Raw genomic sequence first — 18,149 nt, 5'->3', positions numbered from 1 at the left:
TCATATAGACCTTTTTTAATGATTTCATTGTACAGTTTGGTTCATATTCCTGCATCTTCTATTTCCTGTGAGATAATCCCTGATCCTTGTTCTAAGAAAAAAAAATCCAATATGCATGATTTATTCAGGGGTGTTTGGAACTATATTTGAGTTGGTAAGGGTTTGATMATTTTAAGTCTTTAATGCTTATTTCTCATAATCTTGAGTAAAAATTACAAATTTTCAGGAAATATGTGCTTATTGTTTCAATATGTTGTTCTAGATCTTCAGAATGTGTAATTTTCCTTTTTTTATAGACATTTAAAGTTTCTTTAGTGCTTATTCTGCTAGCAGTTCTGAAATATTTGAGTATTTTGGGTGTTATGTATTTATGAAATGTGAGTTAATGAGGCTTTTCTTGTGTTTAGAAGTAGGATTTCCTGTAGTGGATGTTCCAAAGATGGCCTTTGTGCAGGCAGAGAGCACGTTATCACACAAGAGGAAAAGTAATCTAGGCAACTCATTTCAGGCAAAGAGAGCTCGTCTAAACAAGATCACTGGTAAAAGACTTTTTTTGTTGTTGATTTTGTTCCTTTTTCATGTAGTGAAATATTCATGCTTGTAAAGAAGGTACTGAAGTAGATTGCATAGAAGCACATTTGTGAGGCAGATGGTCACTGCAGTCTGTACTTGTTTGGAATTTTAATGGAATCCATAAATGGTAAAACCTACCTGGTTCATAAATTGGTCACAGACTGTACTTGGTCTTTTTGGTTTTTTAAGGACAGTAGCATTCCTGAATTGATGAATTTCTTGAGCATATTTTGCCTTCAGCTGTAGTTTTCTCCATTACTGGGTAAATTTGGGGTTTATACAACTTCTTAAGAATGCCATGAATTGTATACTACCACTGTAAATTAAAGCTATGATTMGCTGTGGAGAAAGAGAAAATATTTTGTCATAAAGTGAAATTGTTGCGAAAAAGAGTTTGTCATTTAGAAATATATAACCCTACAAATTGAAGCTGTAAAAATCTGAATTTTTTTCAATGTCTAGGCATGCATTCCCTACCTTTATTGCTCAAAGTTATTAATGGAAAACAGGGATGCAGCTATAAAATACATTCTAWACAACAGGCAATGGAATAATTGGTTTTATCTTTAAAAGTTGAAAAATTGATTTATTCCAAAATTTAGTAGAAATTTACTTACCTGTGAAAAGACTATTTCAATTTATATTCCTCCCAATAAGAAAATTGTGCTGCTAATGTTGATCCTGACAGTATTTAGGACAAAGTCATGTGTTTGTACCTTTACTAGTACAGATGCATTTCAAAAGCTGGGTTGAAAAAAGTTGTGGAGTCCCTCCCTTAACAGAGGAGCCCTTGGACATGCTGTAAGATAGAAATTCATTCTACTCATTATTCTAGTCAATGATACTTTGTGTGAAAGATGGCAAACTTTTCTGTGCTACAAATAAGAGGTTTTTTTTTGGAAGTAGACAAAAGTCTTGTTTCTGTAAAACAAAAATAGCCTAATTTGCTAAACTGCATAGTGAGGGTTTTTTTCACACTTTTTTTTGGCTTATCCAGCCTTTTCCTGGTCTGCAGTGGAGGGTGTTTAGTTAGTTTCCTTGTGWCAGTGGTTCTGTTTTGGTCTCTCAATCAGTAGAAAATAAAATGATACAAATCATGGAATGGGTTGGGTTGGAAGAGACCTTAAAGTTCACCTGTGTCCGACCTTGCTGCCATAGACAGGGATGCCTTCCACTAGACAAGGTTGCTCAAAGCCCCATCCAGCCTGGTCTGGAACACTTCCGGGGATGGTACATTCACAAATTCTCTGGACAACCTGTGCCTCACCACCCTCACAGTAAAGAATTTCCTCCTCGTATCTGATCTAAACCTGCTCTCTGTAAGTTTGGGTCTCAGGCCCTTCTGTCCTATCACTACAAGCCTTTGTAAAATATCCTTCTCCAGCTCTCTTGTAGATTCCCTTTAGGCATTGAACTATAAGATCTCCCAAGAGCCTTCTCTTCTCCAGCCTGAACAATCCCAATTYTCTCAGCCTTTGCTCACAGGGAGAGGTGCTTCAGCCCTCTGACCATCTTTAGGTCCCTCCTCTGGACTCACCCGAGCAGGTCSATGTCCTTCGTGTGCTGGGTCCCCAGAGCTGGATGCAGTGCTGCAGGTGGGGTCCCACCAGAGCAGAGCAGAGGGGCAGAATCCCTGCCCTCACCTGCTGCCCACAGTGCTTTTGATGCAGCTCAGGAAAGTGTTGGCAGCTCATGTCCAGTTTTTCATCCACTGTCCAGCTTTTCATCCAAGAAAGGATGAAAAGGTCTGTTCTTTTCGTACAAAGGGAGCAGTCTTTAGTAAAACCTATCTTCTGCCTCCAAGATTTTCATTCCTGGAAGGCTCCTTCTTTGGTTCCAAGTTTTGTTTCTGGATGTCAAATTTATCAGCCCTGTTTCTGCTCTCCCATACTACATACATCCTCAGTTAAGTTCCAATTTAATTGCTGTCATGAGCAGTAGTAGGATAAGATGTAGAGATTAGTGATGTATATTTACAGACCCCTGGTAATTTCTTTCCAATAGCAGTTAGTAGAAGAAGATATCAAAACCAGCTAAACCTTTAGCTTTAGAAATTGTATTTGCCTGTGCTTGTGGTTAAATTCTTATTACCTCTGGAGCTTTATGAGAATCATAGCAGTGAGACAAGTTCATACAGACTGAACTGATAATCAGAAACCATGATTTTGCAGCCATTTGACTTTGTTACCATTTTAAAAACAGTGTGTCTGTCTCCACGAAGRCATACTTGGCTAGCAGAGGATGTGTTAACCTTTCAGTGGAAGTGTATTAATCCTTTAATTCCAAGAAGAAATTTGACATGCCTGGTAGATACTTTGTGTATCTGTTCTCAAATGAACACACTTTTGCAGCTCATACCATAGTCGGTTTTTTCACTGTATATTTCGAAAATGTGACTGTTAATGATGAAACTTTTTCTTGCCACATGTTTATTTCTTGTACTTTAAGTATGTATATATACAGTATATTATATATCAGTGTGCACTTACATTGTGTCATTTTGTCTCCAGTATAAGCTTTTAGCTTTGAAGGAAGGTTGGGAATCATGCTGGTGTACCATCAGAGGGGCTACAAAAGAATCAAAGCTTTGTAGCTTTTAGGAAAACATTTACCAGGTTCTTATGGCTATCTTTGGAATGTAGTGCAAAGCGTGTGGTTTCAGGAGGCTGTCTGAAGGGAACTGTTTCTTGATTTCAGTTCATCATTTAATGCAGAAATGTTTCCTTGTCTGCCACAAGGCCCACAGCTGCATCAGGTGTTCTTTGCTCACCATTCAACAAAATAAAGTTGTTTCTTTTGCTCCTTCTTCCTTTGCTACCAGCTCTGGTAGAAATTACATTTCCCAGAAGTGAAGAATGTCTCCTGCTAAGTACATATCAATGTCTTCTTCTAATCAGTTTTTGCCACTGTTGGAATGTTAGCTTCTACATTTTCTACTGCTCTATTGGTACCTAAAACCAGATGCTACCTACAGTGAGCTAACAGAATAAAACACTGCTGGTTCACTATACCACTCCATGCTTTTTCTTTGTTAGGTGCTCTTACTGACCCAGGATGGTGAACCTGTAGTCCTGGTTTGTAGCAGCTTGTGCTGTTGCTTTGTCTTACAGGCATTGTGGCTGGTTAGAAAAATACTTCATGATGTAGAGAAAAAGGAAATAAGGGTTATATATTGACAAGTCTGAGCCTAGATACTTTTAACAGCTTGAATTTCTGAGCACTGTTCATCTAGCTAGAACTAAAAATCAGAGAATCTCAGAATCACAGAATGGTCTGGGCCAAAAGAGACCTTAAAGGTCATTAATGCCAACACAGTCCACTAGATGAGCTTTTTCAAAGCCCCACCAGAATGGCCTTGAACTCTTCCAGGAATGGGGCACTCTTCTCTGTGGCTTACAGAACCACAAAAACTTCCTCATCAACTGTAGCTTGTTTTTTCCTATTTAACACTCAACTTCGCTTGATTTTGAAAATAATTTAATGCTTTTTGGTATAAAAGCATTATTGTCAAGATAAAGAACACAGTGATTTTTGCAACTTGGTTTTAACAGAGTAATTTGAGTTTAAAGCATCTACCTTTAGGTCCATAAAACCTAAGTCTTTTATGTACTTTAATGCAGAATTAAAATCTTATCTGATACTTTGTTTTTGTCTAATAGGACTAAGTAAGCTCAGTAAGTTTCTGCTTTTCAGTTAACCTGAACTGAGGCATAGCTTAATCTAACATAAATAGTAAATGAGTTAAAACACCTGTTTCTTGTTGAATGCTGAATTTTTTTTTGTTTTGTTTTTATAACCTGAACAGTTCCTGAGAGCCCAGACCTCATGACTTTATAATTCCTTAGGCACTGTACACCTTAAATTAATTCTGGGCATATCTAATTTTTTATGGAATGCAGTAGGAATTCCCTCTCAATTTGTCAAGTTCTTTTTGAGGGCTTGATCTCTTCACCCCAAATATTGACATTCCCAGAGATTATAATAACATTTTTTATTCAGATTTTTTTTTAAGATTTAATCAGTTCTGTTTTTTCTTAATGGCATAAAACTTTTACTGTCTTTGCATTGTTAGGCAGTTAAAGTTATTGTGTGAGGTACAACTGAAGCTATTGCCATATGCTTTGCTGACAAAGCTTTCTTGTATTTATATTGCCTTGTCTTTAACAGATTTTTTGTAGTAGTGATATTGTATACAAGTTTATGAATGGTGTTATATATTCTGATATATTATTTCCTCCCAATATGGTCATTTTATCGAGGTAATTTGGGAGCTCCACTGTTGAGAATATTGTTTGGAAAATAAATCCCTTGTTGTATTATATCTAAGAAAGGTTTGCATGTGTTAGAATTAAGAAGTAGTAATACAAATTGTGATGTGAATTTCTCAAAGACTGGAAAGGGGATAGAGACAAAAGTGTTGGAAATAATTCTGATCTCAAAATTTACTTATGTGTCATAGGCTTGGTTTCAAAGCTACAGTGCTTGGGCTTTGGAAGGATGGTGAGGCTTTATTTTACAATTAATAATCGGATTTTCMTTTTTTCATTTCTTTGGAAATACCAAAGAAATAGTTCCTGTGTAAGGATGCCATTGTTGGAATGTCCTTTAGCTTTGTTTCTTCTAACTTAGTGCTCAGGTTTGTGTGGAGCCATTTCAGAAAGACCCATGTTGTGTGCTGTTCATATYTCTTATCTCAATATTTTGTTTCTTTTTCTGCCAGTTCTTGTTGCAAGGTGCTTCTAACTAAAAAATATCTGCAACTTTCCTCCTAAGGTTTATTGGCATCCAAAGCTGTTGTTGCGGATGGTGCTGAAAAAAAGGAAGGCAACAAAGAAACAGCTCCAGTCCTGGAGCAGGTATGAAATGGTAGAGTTTGATTCTTTTGCAAAGTTCCCACTGGAGTGTGCCATGGAGATGTAGTACCTACAACATTAAAATTTTCCCCTTCAGATATAACAGGGAACAGAAAATTTATGTTTACATTTCTGGCAGAGCCAGAAGTATGGAATTTAATTGTCTCTAAACACAGTGTTGACTTGAATTTCAATAATGAGCTTTTGTGTTAGAAAACTAACAGAAAACAAAATAAAATAAAGTCTCCGTGCAACAAATATGAGGAGACCAGTGTCCCAAGATCCAGTTTTATAGCTGGAACTATGACTGGCTTAGAAACAGGCCCTTACACAAATTTAATTTGTGTTTGAAACAGGGTTTTTGACATCACATAGAACTTCTTTTGAAAGAAGTTTCTTTTATATTGTAAGAATTTGGTGTTGTAGGCTTGTATGTGTTTTATGAACTGCTCAATGAGCCATACATTTTGCAAGGGTGTGTATTTTAATAAATACAAAAAAGAAACTTTTAAATAATATTAAGGGTCTGATTTTTAAACCTGCATATTGGCAGGATCTGGAGGCTGCCATTTTGTCTTTGGCTTATTCCACTATGTTCAGGCATTGCTTGACTCCGAGTTATGCATTATCTTGCATTTGAAAAGGGCTGAATGCCTGAGCATGGTAAAGCAAGCTAAAGATGAACAGTAGTCTGATTCAGGACATCTTTATTTTCCAATTATTTAAATCAGAGCCTTAATGTAGTTTTAATACAGCTTTTTTGTATACATTTTCATTCTTCTTTAATAGCAGCATTTGAACAAAGTAGCCTTGCTGCCTGTAATTCTTTAACAAGCACTTCTGTTCTTTAGCCCCGGCACACTCTATGAACAGTTCCTCCCCCAAACCTGATTTGGTATTTTGGTTGTACTGGTTCTTTAGAGCTGATATATAATTGCATTGCTCTGGTTTTTCCATTGATGTTGCATTGGATGAGAGTCAATGGAACCTGATTTTCTGTTTTTGATGCTGTCACTGTCAGGGCCAGTGGAGCCACTGYGGTGCTGATGCATTGACCGATATTTTGCATAAAGGTTTACAGTGTATTGACATGACATTCCATTTCTCAAATTTTTGCATATTAAAGATGCTATGATTTTCTTGCTACTGTGTGTGATATTTTCAATGTGCAAAAAACTGTGAAATGGCTTACAGCATGTTGTTTTTGGGAGAATCATTACAATGTAAATCTTGCCATGCAGAATCCCATTGCRATGAATGGGACTTTGTGGTTTACATAGACTGTGTATGCAACAGTATAAACTGCAGTGCATATTTACTATAACCTTTTTGTTATTTCTTAGACTKAGTAACTCGACTGTTCCTGTTTTATTGATCAAATATAAAAAAGAAGATGTCTCTGTAATTGTTTACATGCTAATGGTCTGAAAAACCTCATTTTTTGGAAATAATAGTTAAGCTCCTTTAAAGAGGCATCTAAAATCTCAATTTGTCCTAATCCTTTGCTTCTAACTAAAACCAGAAACCTCACAAACGTTTAAGTGATTGAGTGTGGGGAGGAAATTTTTTGAGCTTAAAGCTTTTTTCACTAACTTCCTGCCCAAACTGAAATTAAAATGGCCAAGTTATAAACCTCCCCGAAAGGTTTTCTGATAGCAAAGCTGGCATTCCTTAGAGGCTTTGTCTGCTACTGCTATAAAATTGAATGGATAAAATACCTTGTAGGTTTTTTTAATAATGTTATACAGAATATGGTAGAAGTATTCAGGCCAATAGCCGAAAACTGACTCTGTTGATGCAAGTTTTTGTTTATATTTATACATTTTTAGTTTACAGTTGTCTTAAACCCAAAACCTCAGATGATTAGTTGCAGATACAGTAGTTTATTTAATTGTATTAGGGTTTGTCATGTTATATTTCCTTCTGACCAAGACCTGAGTAGATGGATAACATTAATTCATTAAGGTTTTTAATGTTAATTTGTCCTGTTAAGAGGTTAAGCACCTTATCAAAATCTTAATTTAATTTTTTTAATCTTGTTTAAATAACTTTGTAATTTGAAAGTAATGGATGCTGTAGTATGTCTTTCACATCTGTGAAGATGAACAATAAAATTGTTTATTTACAAGTTACGACTCTAATTAATTTCTGGTAATACCTCTCATAACCAGCATAGGTATACTGTACAGTTCATGGAATATTTTATTTAAATGAATAAACTGCACTTAGTGTGTGTGTAATGGAGTTATTCAAGGTAGAACTGATGTCTGCTGAATGGGATGTTTTGCACCGGATCTTTACAGGATGCTCCCAGCGAGCCATTCATGTAGCATTCAGGGGCACCCTTTTACAGACAGACAATGTGCACTTGTGGGGTTTTGTTTTGCTTTTTTTTTGTTTTCCTCCATTGGAACACAGARAGTTCCAGTGGAAAATAAAATTGCAATTTATAACAAAACTCAATAAACCCTCAAATCACCAGAGATGTGATGTTTGTAGTTTGGATAAAGTGGTGCATACATTCTAGAAATACCTCTCTGCTTTTTTAGTTATGGTTTAATTAGATGGTACTGTGTTGTATGATGTAACTGGGACAAGAAAGGAGACAGGCATAAGAAATTATGTTCAGACATTGTAGTTTGTCCTTATTAGGCAAGTTGTAACACATGCACAATTTTGGTAATGTAGGAAGAAGTTCCAGTAATAAATTTAAAATGCTAATGTCTGTCAATGCATGCTAACTGTCTAAAAATAGTACTGTTTGTGTTAAGAAGGATGAAAATTGATGAATTTGGAAAGATGGCATTATATGTTGACTTTTTTTCCTTTCAGAAACTCTTTTAACTCTATCTGCTCATTTTCCCCCGACAGTTAGCAATCTGTTTAACCCTGTGGTGCTAGAAGTTGTGATTTCTTCATGTTTGCACAAACATATAATGTGGTGAAATCCAGACTCCCAGCACTGAAAGGGGTTGTGTGAGAGTGTGCTCAGTATTGGAAACTTTTCATTGTTTTCAGACATTCCTTAAAGGAGCATTATCAACTTTTTCAGGTTCTCCAAAATACAGTTTTCTTGTTAAATATAGTTTTCCTGAGGAACTGCTTGATTTTTTTCCTTTTTTTTTTTTTTTTTTTTTTTTTTTTTTTTTTTTTTTTTTGCCTCTGGTTGGGGAAATGACTGTAGGAAAGATCTTGGCAACTTTTTTTAGGACTTCAGTCCTCTGAGGAAGGATTGTTTGTTAATAGCAGGGCCAGAGTTCAAGGAGTGTCTGGACAACACTCCCAGTCATGATTCAGCAAAAGGAAGTCCTGTGAGGAGCACGGAGGAGGACTCAGTGATCTTTATGGGTCCCTTCCAGCCTKAGATGCTCTGTGATGATGCATCAGTGTGTGTGTTCTGGCTAGGAGCAGATGCTCCCTGGATTATGTTTGGAGACTGCACAGTGAAGATGAAAGAGAAAGTTAAAAATYGTTGAATTTTTAAATTGGGGACAGTGGGAAAATGTTTTATTTTCAGACTTCTTGCAGGTATTTCAAATAGAAAGAATTGAGCATTCTGAATGCTGAAAACAATTGGTAGTGCTCCTTTAAAAAAAAGCAAAATCTAATGTGATGCATTTTAAATAGTTTTCATTTGTACTTAAAATAATGTTGCTTTAATATGTGTTTGAGTACTAAAATTGCTTTTTAAAAGATCAAAATAGAATACAAGAACTACAGCGAAGAAACTGAAATAAAAGTATCAATTTTTTATTATTTATTCAGGAGATTTCACCTAAACCACAAAGTCAGAAAAAAAATGAAGCTGATATTAGCAGTTCTGCCAACATTCAGAAACCTGCACTGTTATCCTCAACTTTGTCTTCAGGAAAGGCTCGCAGCAAGAAATGCAAACAAGAATCTGGAGATTCTTCCGGGTGTATAAAACCCCCTAAATCACCACTTTCCCCAGAATTAATACAAGTCGAGGATTTGACGCTGGTCTCTCAGCTTTCTTCTTCTGTGATAAATAAAACTAGTGAGCACAGACATTTTAAAAAAAATACCGTAACTACTTATAAGAGATATACAGAAATTTTCTTTGGTTGTAAATGGCTATTGCTTTTAAAAATGAATCTGCTTTAAATAAAATGTCCAAGTGGGAGAATTAGGGGTAGCTCACTATTTTAAAAGTCAAGTCACATAATAAGGCATTTGAATTACTCTACCAGAAATAATACATTTAAATAATATATTGATATTTATAGATTTATGGCTTTTAAGGGTTGGCTTTCCCTCCAGCATAAATCTCCACACTAGTATTAACAGTGATGCAGGAAAAATCAAACCTCCCTTCTGAAAAGGGCCTGATTCATTAAAAAGAAAAGACGTACACCTTGGTGTGGACCTTTCCTTCTCTGAGAAACTTCATCTTCAGCAGGCTGATGTTCTGTACCTGTTGGCTGTGGCTTTCTTCACCTTATGTGTTATTTTCTTCAAACACCATATGAAAGAGAAGATGGGTTCAAGATTTGTGGTGGAAAAATATAAAAAAAAAAATTGTGTTTCCTTGTCCCAGAAAAATCCCATGGGTGTTCAGCTTCTAACATGTGTAACTCATTTGCCAAGTACCAAAATACTGTTTATCAGAAGAACAGGGAAAGCTTTATGCTGCATGCTTGAATACACTATTTTTTGTGAATCTTAAGGTATTTCTGTAATTTTCTTTTGAGATTATGTTAGGCTTTTAGTGTTGCTTAGTGTCAGGCTCTTTACCTAAAGAACATTAAATGATGAGGCCAAAGGTTAAAATAAATGCAGGTTCCATTAAGTCAAAAGCTACATTTTTTTTCCCACTTTTAGAATAGTGATTGAGGATGGAAGACTCAACCTGCATCATGTGTTCCCCTTAACCTTGATTTTATATTTTCACTTATGAGATAAGTTTCTGTTTAATCTTTGCTCACAGACAACTTTAAATGAGTGGAAGAGGGAGGGGTGCAAATTCAGCCATCTTTATTTATTCAGAATACATTGGTAAAAACTGTATTTTGTCCCCTCAAAATATTAGCAGTCATCCATATTGTAGTTCGCCTTCCATCCCTACCCCTAGAGCAATGGTAAGTAGTTTTCCTGGAGCATGTTTATGTTTTGGATTACATTAGACTTCTCTGTAGCAATATTTTTAAAAAATAGCTAAGTTAAACCTTGGTTATTTAGTAGCTTAGATCTTGTTAGTGTTGTCTTTTAATCTTTGGCTTCCAAGTTTTTGCTACCTGTAGTGGAAATTTAGGTTTGCTGTATCTTTAAATCTGTATATCTATCTCTAAAATCTGCTTACTAAAAGAGAACAGTGATTTACAGTGTAATAGCAACGTAAATACTTTCCTAAGTCAAAATTTTGTGGAACTGGGTAATAGTCCAGGGTCTAGGGGAGTGTGGGTTTTTTGTTTTTAATGAATCAGGCCTATATTAACCTATATCAATCCTCCTRCGCCCCTTTTCTTTTTGGTTTTYTTTTTTTAAGTATAAAGTTCTGGAGCCTTCTTAGTGTGCCATGCACTGGCACTGTGTGTTTGAATTTCAGTTGGGGTATTGATATCAGGTTAGCAGAAGGCAAGGAGGTGGAATATAAAATTAAACACYGTTTTCAATTATTTTTAAGTTGTATGTTAACGCTATCCATGACTTTTTAGATCTTTAACTGTGATAATTTTTTCTGTTTATTGTTAAATCCTGTTGKCCCCTCCCATTGTAAGTAGCCTCCTGCCTGGGTTGTATGGGGAGGGTTGCTTACTGTAAATACACTGCCTAAAACAACCACCTTTAACAGTGGGGAAGGAAGAAGGTGCCCTAGTAATGTATAATAAGTGAAAACCAGAATCATGTCTTGAGCATAAATCCTTTTTTTGCTCCTGGTTGTCACAGTTTTGTAATTAATTTTACCAGTTTTGCTGTGATTACCAGCTTTGCAAATAAGAGCTACTTAAGCACTCCCCATCTTTAGATCTCAAATGCTGCGGTAAGATGATGGTGTTATCTCTCTGCTTCATGAACATTGAAAGATCTCTTTTTAGGTCCATCACAGCCAGTGAATTCCCCTAGATCCTACAAACATAGCCAACGGAGAAGAAGATCACAACGTTTAGCCACTTGCTCCTTGCCTGATGATTCTGTAGAAAAAGTTTCTTCTCCCTCTTCAGTTACTGATGGAAAAGTGTTCTCCATCAGTGGTCAAAACCAACAGTCATCAAAATTGGAGGGTAATGTATCTTAATCTAATAAAGAACTGCCCAAGAGAAATTGAATCATAAAGATTAGACCTTTCATGGTTTTCAACTAATGGGATATTTTGACTTGCTGTAGCTAAAGCTGTTTGCTGTTCCTATGTTATGTAACACTGCAATATCCAGACTGTTGTTTGTTGGACCCATGCATCTTTTTTAATAYGACATTTTTTCTTTTATGTAGTACCTGATGTTGCTCATGTGTCACTTGAGAAGCGTGGACCGTGTCTCCCTCTTGATTTAAGCTGTAGTTCGGAAGTCACAGCACCATTATCCACAGAATCCWCTTTCCGTAATGAATATCCCAGTAAAGACAAGGAAGATATTCAGATGATTACATATCTTTCTTCCAAAGCAGTAACTGATGGAAGAGTAGCTACAACAGCGTCAGGTAAAAAGATTCAGTATAAATCCAGAAAGATTTATAGTTGTAGGGTTAAAATGTATGTGTATTCAATCCCACAGAAGGAGGGGATACTTATTATTTTCCTTTCTGCACACTCAAAAACTGCCTCTCTTCCGGCCCCATCCATCTGCATATTCTTTGTCTTCACTGGCTTAGAGCTGCATTAGCACTTCTAACATGCTTTGAGGAGCATCTGAGAGTGTGGAGTGTAGTAAGCAGTATATCTTTCCAAAATATTTTTTGCTATTGCTGAAAGTTGTAAAAATCATTAACCAAGTGTTTACTAACATACTCATTTGTGACCTCAGCTTTAAAACAATGATGTTGTCAAAGACAGTCAGCATTCCTCTGCTTCATTTCTGTTTGCAGTGAAAATTTAGCTCTTTGCTTCCTACAACATGTTACTTAAAAATATTTCTGAAAACTTCTCAAAAACTTTCTATAAACTTGGTCACCCTCAGAATTAGAACAGGGCCCAGTACTGGAACTCTGTGCTGCTTCTGTCTTTGTAACAGTTTACTGACTACCATGGTTTCTGTGAAACACTTGGATAGAGGTAATCAAGAGATTTGCCCAAGGATTGACATAGTGGTTTGCAGMCCCTAAATGTGGGGTGTTTTCATCCAGTGTATTCTAGGTGTTAATTTAATTTTTTTATAAATAAATCTATTATGTGGGTGAATATCATACCATTTTTAACTGAATGCTTTCACAAGCCTTTTTTGGAGTTTTGTTTGTTTGTTTGTTTTGTGGGTTTTTTTTTTTTTTTTTTTTTTTTTTTTTTTTTGTTTCATAAGAAAATTGTTCAGAAAAGTAAGAAGAGGGGGAAAAAGCAAATTATTATACTCTCTTGGAAAGTTTTTGATAAATGTGATTGGTAGTATGGGACAGCATGACCTTAAAGGATATAAATGTGATTGATAGTAAGGGAGGACAGCATGACCTTAAAGGATATAGTTATGACATTTAAACTCTATCTTATTCTATTAATCTATGAATCTCTTTGATGAAAACTAATTTGTCCAAATAAGGGCTATKGGTATCTCTAGTGAGCCACTACTTAAGCTTTTTRAAATATTAATATTTAAATAKTAATTACTTGAGTGAAACCATGTGACAGTCTTCATTTGCCCTTCATACAGTGCATGGCAGTAGAATTACAGATTGCTGGGAAAACTACTTCTATAAAAGTCCTTTTTATGTCACGTCTTCTGYCACTAAGAGGAGTTCTTTTGGGAGATGTGTATTTGCCCACTCATTGAACARGATCATAAAAGAAAGCAACAGCTCCCAACAGCCATCTGTTTCCTGTTTGGTAAAACCCAGTTCCTAGGAACTTAACTTCTGGCTTTTCTGATATATTTTCTAGTTCATTTTATATATAGTTGTTAATGCTGGAAGTTGCCTGCTCCTGTCATGGGCCTGGCTTGGGGCACTCAGGAGTGCCCTTGGACCTGTTTGTTGAGCTGGGTCTTGGTCTTGGCCACAGATTAAGCAAATTAAAGAAAGAATAAGTTTCATCTAGAGCCACCTTTATTTAATGACTCAGAATTGCTTCACATGTGCATGCAGTTTGTGTCAGGGAAAAACATTCTCTGATAAATTGTCTGCTGTTACTACTTGAGTCCATAGTGGGAAGCCAGAAATCCTTGCAGCCTATCCCAGAGGATAGAGTTTATGCTGTATATAAAGCTTAATGAGCCTTTTTTCATATAACTCTTAAAATTATACTGATAAGCTCTAAAGGAACTATTTTACCAGCTACATTTTCATCTTCTGGGTTTTGGCCTTCTGGGCACATATATTTTGTTCCTAATTTTCATGTAGTAAGTTTTCYTTCATGCAATAAATTGAACTGTGTATTGAGCTTTCCTACTGACTTTTTTTTCCAAATATTAGAAGTTCTCAGTGGTTTGCAGCATGTAGCCTAACAGCTTCTTGAGTGTAAGTTTTGTGACCTGAAAGAGTAATCTAAGTAGTTTGATACCTGTAATTCACAGTACAAAATTTTTGGAAAATGAGAATAGGTCCATTTTTAGAAACTCTTGCCAGTGTTACTGGTTTATCTTGCTTTTGAGAGGGATGAATTATTGTTCATCTTGTTATTTGCTCTTGTTACTTTTGGGCTGTTTGTTTCACTCCAAACTATCTATTAACAGTCACATTTACTCCCTAATTCAAACACCTGCCATTCTAATCTCTGCCCTGAAGTTCCCAGTTTGGGTTGGTTATGAGGCAAGAAAGAACCTTTTCATGGGCTTACTCTTCCTAAAGACATCATTTTGGACAGGGTCCAGTATGAATTTGTGATATGTAATTAAAAGTCTGTTTAGATRTAAAATTGATCTTAGGCACTGGGAATTCAAAATGCTAAGTTAAATATGACCAGTGTGATTGATGTTTTCTATTACAACATAATTTAATTGTATATTAATGCAGATAATATTTATCATACTACTTGAAACATGGAAACGCRTGAAATAGAATATCAGTCAATAAGTTGCTTCAGATTGTTACATTTCATATGAGTGATGAATTGCAATAAGCAGTACCACTGCAAGTACAGTGCCTCTGTACTTGKGGCACAACATCCTGTCCTGTGCCTGTACTTGCATAAAGGGGCTTGTGCCACTTCCCTGTGCCAGACCAGAACAAGTAACACTGGAAAYGTGTCATAAACTGGACTGGGAATGCTGTGGTTTGCATTTCTTTTTAATCTGAAATTAGTTTTCTAGTGATTAAATTGATCTTGGAACAGTGACAAAATCAGTAGTTTACCAAGCCCAATCTCTGGTCGTCTTTCTGCTGAGTGTTAACTGCAGACCGCCCACRTTCACTGTGTGGGAGGTGGCTGGCTAGACTCCTCAACAGGAATAAAATTGCAATTAAAAGTAGAAGTTTAAAAAAAAGGTGGTATTTCCATCAAGGAACTGATATTTTTCTTCCTGTATTTGTTACTTGTCCTTCTGACTGACTTTGTGGTTATGTGTAAGGCATAGTGGTTGCACAGCTGAAAAGTAGATTTTGTTCAAGCTGTAACACTTTATGTAGGATTTTAGAATTTAAGATTCTTAATCTAAAATGATTTCTGATGACAAAAACTAGAAGCCAAGAATAACATTGCAACGTATGCAGGCATAATAGCAATTTCTATTTTCAGGTTACTGTAGAAAAGCAGTTTAGAGAGTTCTGACTGCAAGCTGGATATTTGCTTGACTGCAGCAGATTTCTACCCAATATTAGTGTTCCCTTAAACAGTTACTGATTACTTTATCAGATGTGCTTGTGTTGAAAATTATTGAGATACTAAAGTTTGTTTTGTTGTGGCTGTTGGTATTAAATCATATTTGAATGTCAGGTCAGGATTTCTTCTCAATAATAAAGTTTAAATACTAATTCATCTAATGTTGAGACTAAATTTCTCTTGAGATTGTCTGGATGGAATGTCCTTACATCTTTTCATCAAAATGGCAGTGACCTAACTGAATTATGTGCATTTGGGTGATCCTTTTGCACTCTTTTTAGAAGTGAGACAAGACGTTGATAGCATGATGATGTGGGAAAGTGTCACTTCTCTCTTTTACTGACGTGCTAAAATATACTTATTGCTCTACAGATGGCAGAGCAGTTCAGTCCTGTARGAGACAAATGGTAATTAGGAAACCCAAGAAAGGAATAATTTGGATCGTTTTTTGTGTCAATGATGAGTATTCCAGCAAGCTAAATGCACTTGAAATAGAGACMAAGGCAAGAGCCTGAATCAGTGTTGACAGGGTCATGGTCTTAGGTGAGATGGTTGATTTGAGGCAGTGGAGAGACTCAGCCCCAGCTGTGGTGATGCAGTTTGTTCTATGTGGCAGGAGCCAGCTCACAGAGCTGAGCAGCTGCTGCYRCCTAGATTGCACAGTACAGTGGTGTCCTGCAGCTGGGAACATCTGGCATTTGARAGTGCTGTGTGGTGTGAGAGGTGATGACCACTTTGGATGGCTCTTGATGGCCCTTCAGCTTTCCAGCTAGAGGCATTTTGGTGTGTTCCCAGGAACATCATAGGAGGCAGAATAAAGTCTTGTGTGAACTGTGTGTTGTATCCCAGTAGAACTGGGTTGGTCTGTCCAAGTTGGGAAGGCCACAATACAGGCTCAGCCCTCAGGTGTTCTTGCCTTTTCCCCACAATGCTTTRATGACTGATGAATTTACTTAGATATCGTAATGCTGCTGATTTAATGCATTCCACATCTGCTCCATGTTTTGTCTTGTTGAATATCTTGACCAATAGCTGATATTTTCAGGACTTTTTTTTTTAACATGCTAATACTTTTGTTGTGCTCTTCTGTTGAGAGACACCAAAGATAACTGGTGCCTCCAAGTGTTTATAGTTGGCATGGAAAAACCTGAACCCCTTATGACTTCACAGAGTTGCATTTTTGTACAGTATGTCCTTGGCATGGTCTTAAAATGTCCTCAAGGGTCTGATGAAAATTAGGCTTTCCTAATTACTATTAGGTGAAACTTGAAACTCTCACAATAGTGATGGACAGAGTAATAGAGAGTTTTTAATTACCTCAATAGTGTTCTTTAAAAATAAAAGAAAAAAATCAAAATTCCTTAAAAATACAAACTTGTATTCTAGTATGATTATTTAAAAATTATTACAAATATTAGCAATTTAAATTATATTTTCAGTTTTGTTTTGTTTTTAGTTTGTTGCTTCCTAACCTGCATCAGATAAAGAGATAAAAAAACCCAACTAAATATTTCACTGAATAAACTTTTGTAAATAGTACAAGATAAAAATTGTCAGTATAGGATGCTGAATTCTGACAAATCACAGTACTTTTGCAGGTAATTCAAATGTGGATTAATGAAATAAAGTGAATAATTTAAATATTATTAAAATAAATTAAAAATTCAATAAGCAGTAATGTTTTATGCATAGGACTAAAAATGTGCCAAAGCTTAATTTCTCCGTTAACATAATTGAGCATTAACTAAAAAATACTGACGGTRTCAGCACCTTTTAACTGTTACTCTTGTCATGGGTTTCTATTACAGTGGAATAAAAAGGAAACAAAAAGGCTTAAGTGTCAGCAAAAGTACACTTTAACCAGTACAAGTAGTTTAAAAGTGAGTGCAAATTCCAAAACATAGGAGGAAACTTTCTGTGGCATGTATTGTTTAGTATTTAAGACTAAGATCTAGGCATTCATGTGCAGTAATTATCTGTTAAGTATGATGATGATATGATCAATATTGACATTTCAGTGATCTGACCCAGCCCTGGCTGGCTGAAATCCTTATGGAATGCCGAGTAAATCCATCTTCTTGTTTTCAGCACCCTCGTCCCATGTACATGCCTTGCATCTGGAAATGCCTTTAACCAATAGTCTCAAGGTACCCAAAGGGAATAGTAGAAAAAAGAGGTCTTCCACATCAGTGAGCTCTGAAGGGACAGAGATACAGTGCTCTGTGCCCATAAAGGAGAAATGTTTTGAGAGTCTGAAGGAGAAAATATTAAAGAACATGATTGAGAAGGACAAGCATTCAGAAGTTGGTAAACTACAATACTTTTTGTTTCCAGTGCTTTAGACAATAAAAATAATTGTAAAATGATATAAAAAATTATTGTATTGTTTGTATGTTTCTTGTTATTGTSTGCCATTAGGATTTTTTCTGGTCTAATGACTGTTACAAGAAAGTAGGTCATCAGCCAGACATTGGCCTTATGTCATGTACTCTTCAATTTGCAGGTGCAGCTAGAATGGAAAGAAAAGGAAAACTGGAAGAGAAAAGTTCTTCAACATATGGTATGTAGAGAGCAATATTATTTTTAGGAAAAAAGAAAAAATTCTCTGACACTTTATGTCTCTGAAGAGCAAATGTAAAAGCATAAAGTATTTCTTGGGTCCACCTACACTTTCTGTTTGTTTTTGTCTTAAATAGAGGTTTTATATATATGGAAGGTTTATAATAGAAGAATAATTTGTAAGATAAAATCAAAGTGCCCGTAGCAAGGATTTCRAAGTATCCAAAAGTACCTATGAGAGGTCCACT

The 18,149-nt window shown here is 35.9% G+C and overlaps 1 protein-coding gene across 4 annotated transcripts in view; it reads left to right on the top strand.

The window, feature by feature from the left end:
* Positions 1-18,149, top strand: part of PHF20L1 (PHD finger protein 20 like 1) — a 57,375-nt gene that overhangs the window by 15,814 nt on the left and 23,412 nt on the right. For 2 of the 4 annotated variants that reach the window (XM_057379071.1, XM_057379069.1), the window contains 7 exons: positions 408-539; positions 5,347-5,429; positions 9,192-9,444; positions 11,483-11,668; positions 11,877-12,083; positions 17,431-17,649; positions 17,846-17,902. In XM_057379071.1, the coding sequence (XP_057235054.1) occupies positions 408-539; positions 5,347-5,429; positions 9,192-9,444; positions 11,483-11,668; positions 11,877-12,083; positions 17,431-17,649; positions 17,846-17,902 (1,137 nt within the window). The remainder of the gene's footprint in view (positions 1-407; positions 540-5,346; positions 5,430-9,191; positions 9,445-11,482; positions 11,669-11,876; positions 12,084-17,430; positions 17,650-17,845; positions 17,903-18,149) is intronic. The other 2 variants (XM_057379072.1, XM_057379073.1) reach the window with 1 other exon arrangement.

The sequence above is a fragment of the Malurus melanocephalus genome, unplaced genomic scaffold (genome assembly GCF_030028575.1).
Source record: "Malurus melanocephalus ecotype Western Australia unplaced genomic scaffold, MMel_1.1 scaffold_385, whole genome shotgun sequence".
In the NCBI taxonomy this organism is placed as follows: Eukaryota; Metazoa; Chordata; class Aves; order Passeriformes; family Maluridae; genus Malurus; species Malurus melanocephalus.
This window is presented reverse-complemented; position numbering and strand designations above follow the sequence as displayed.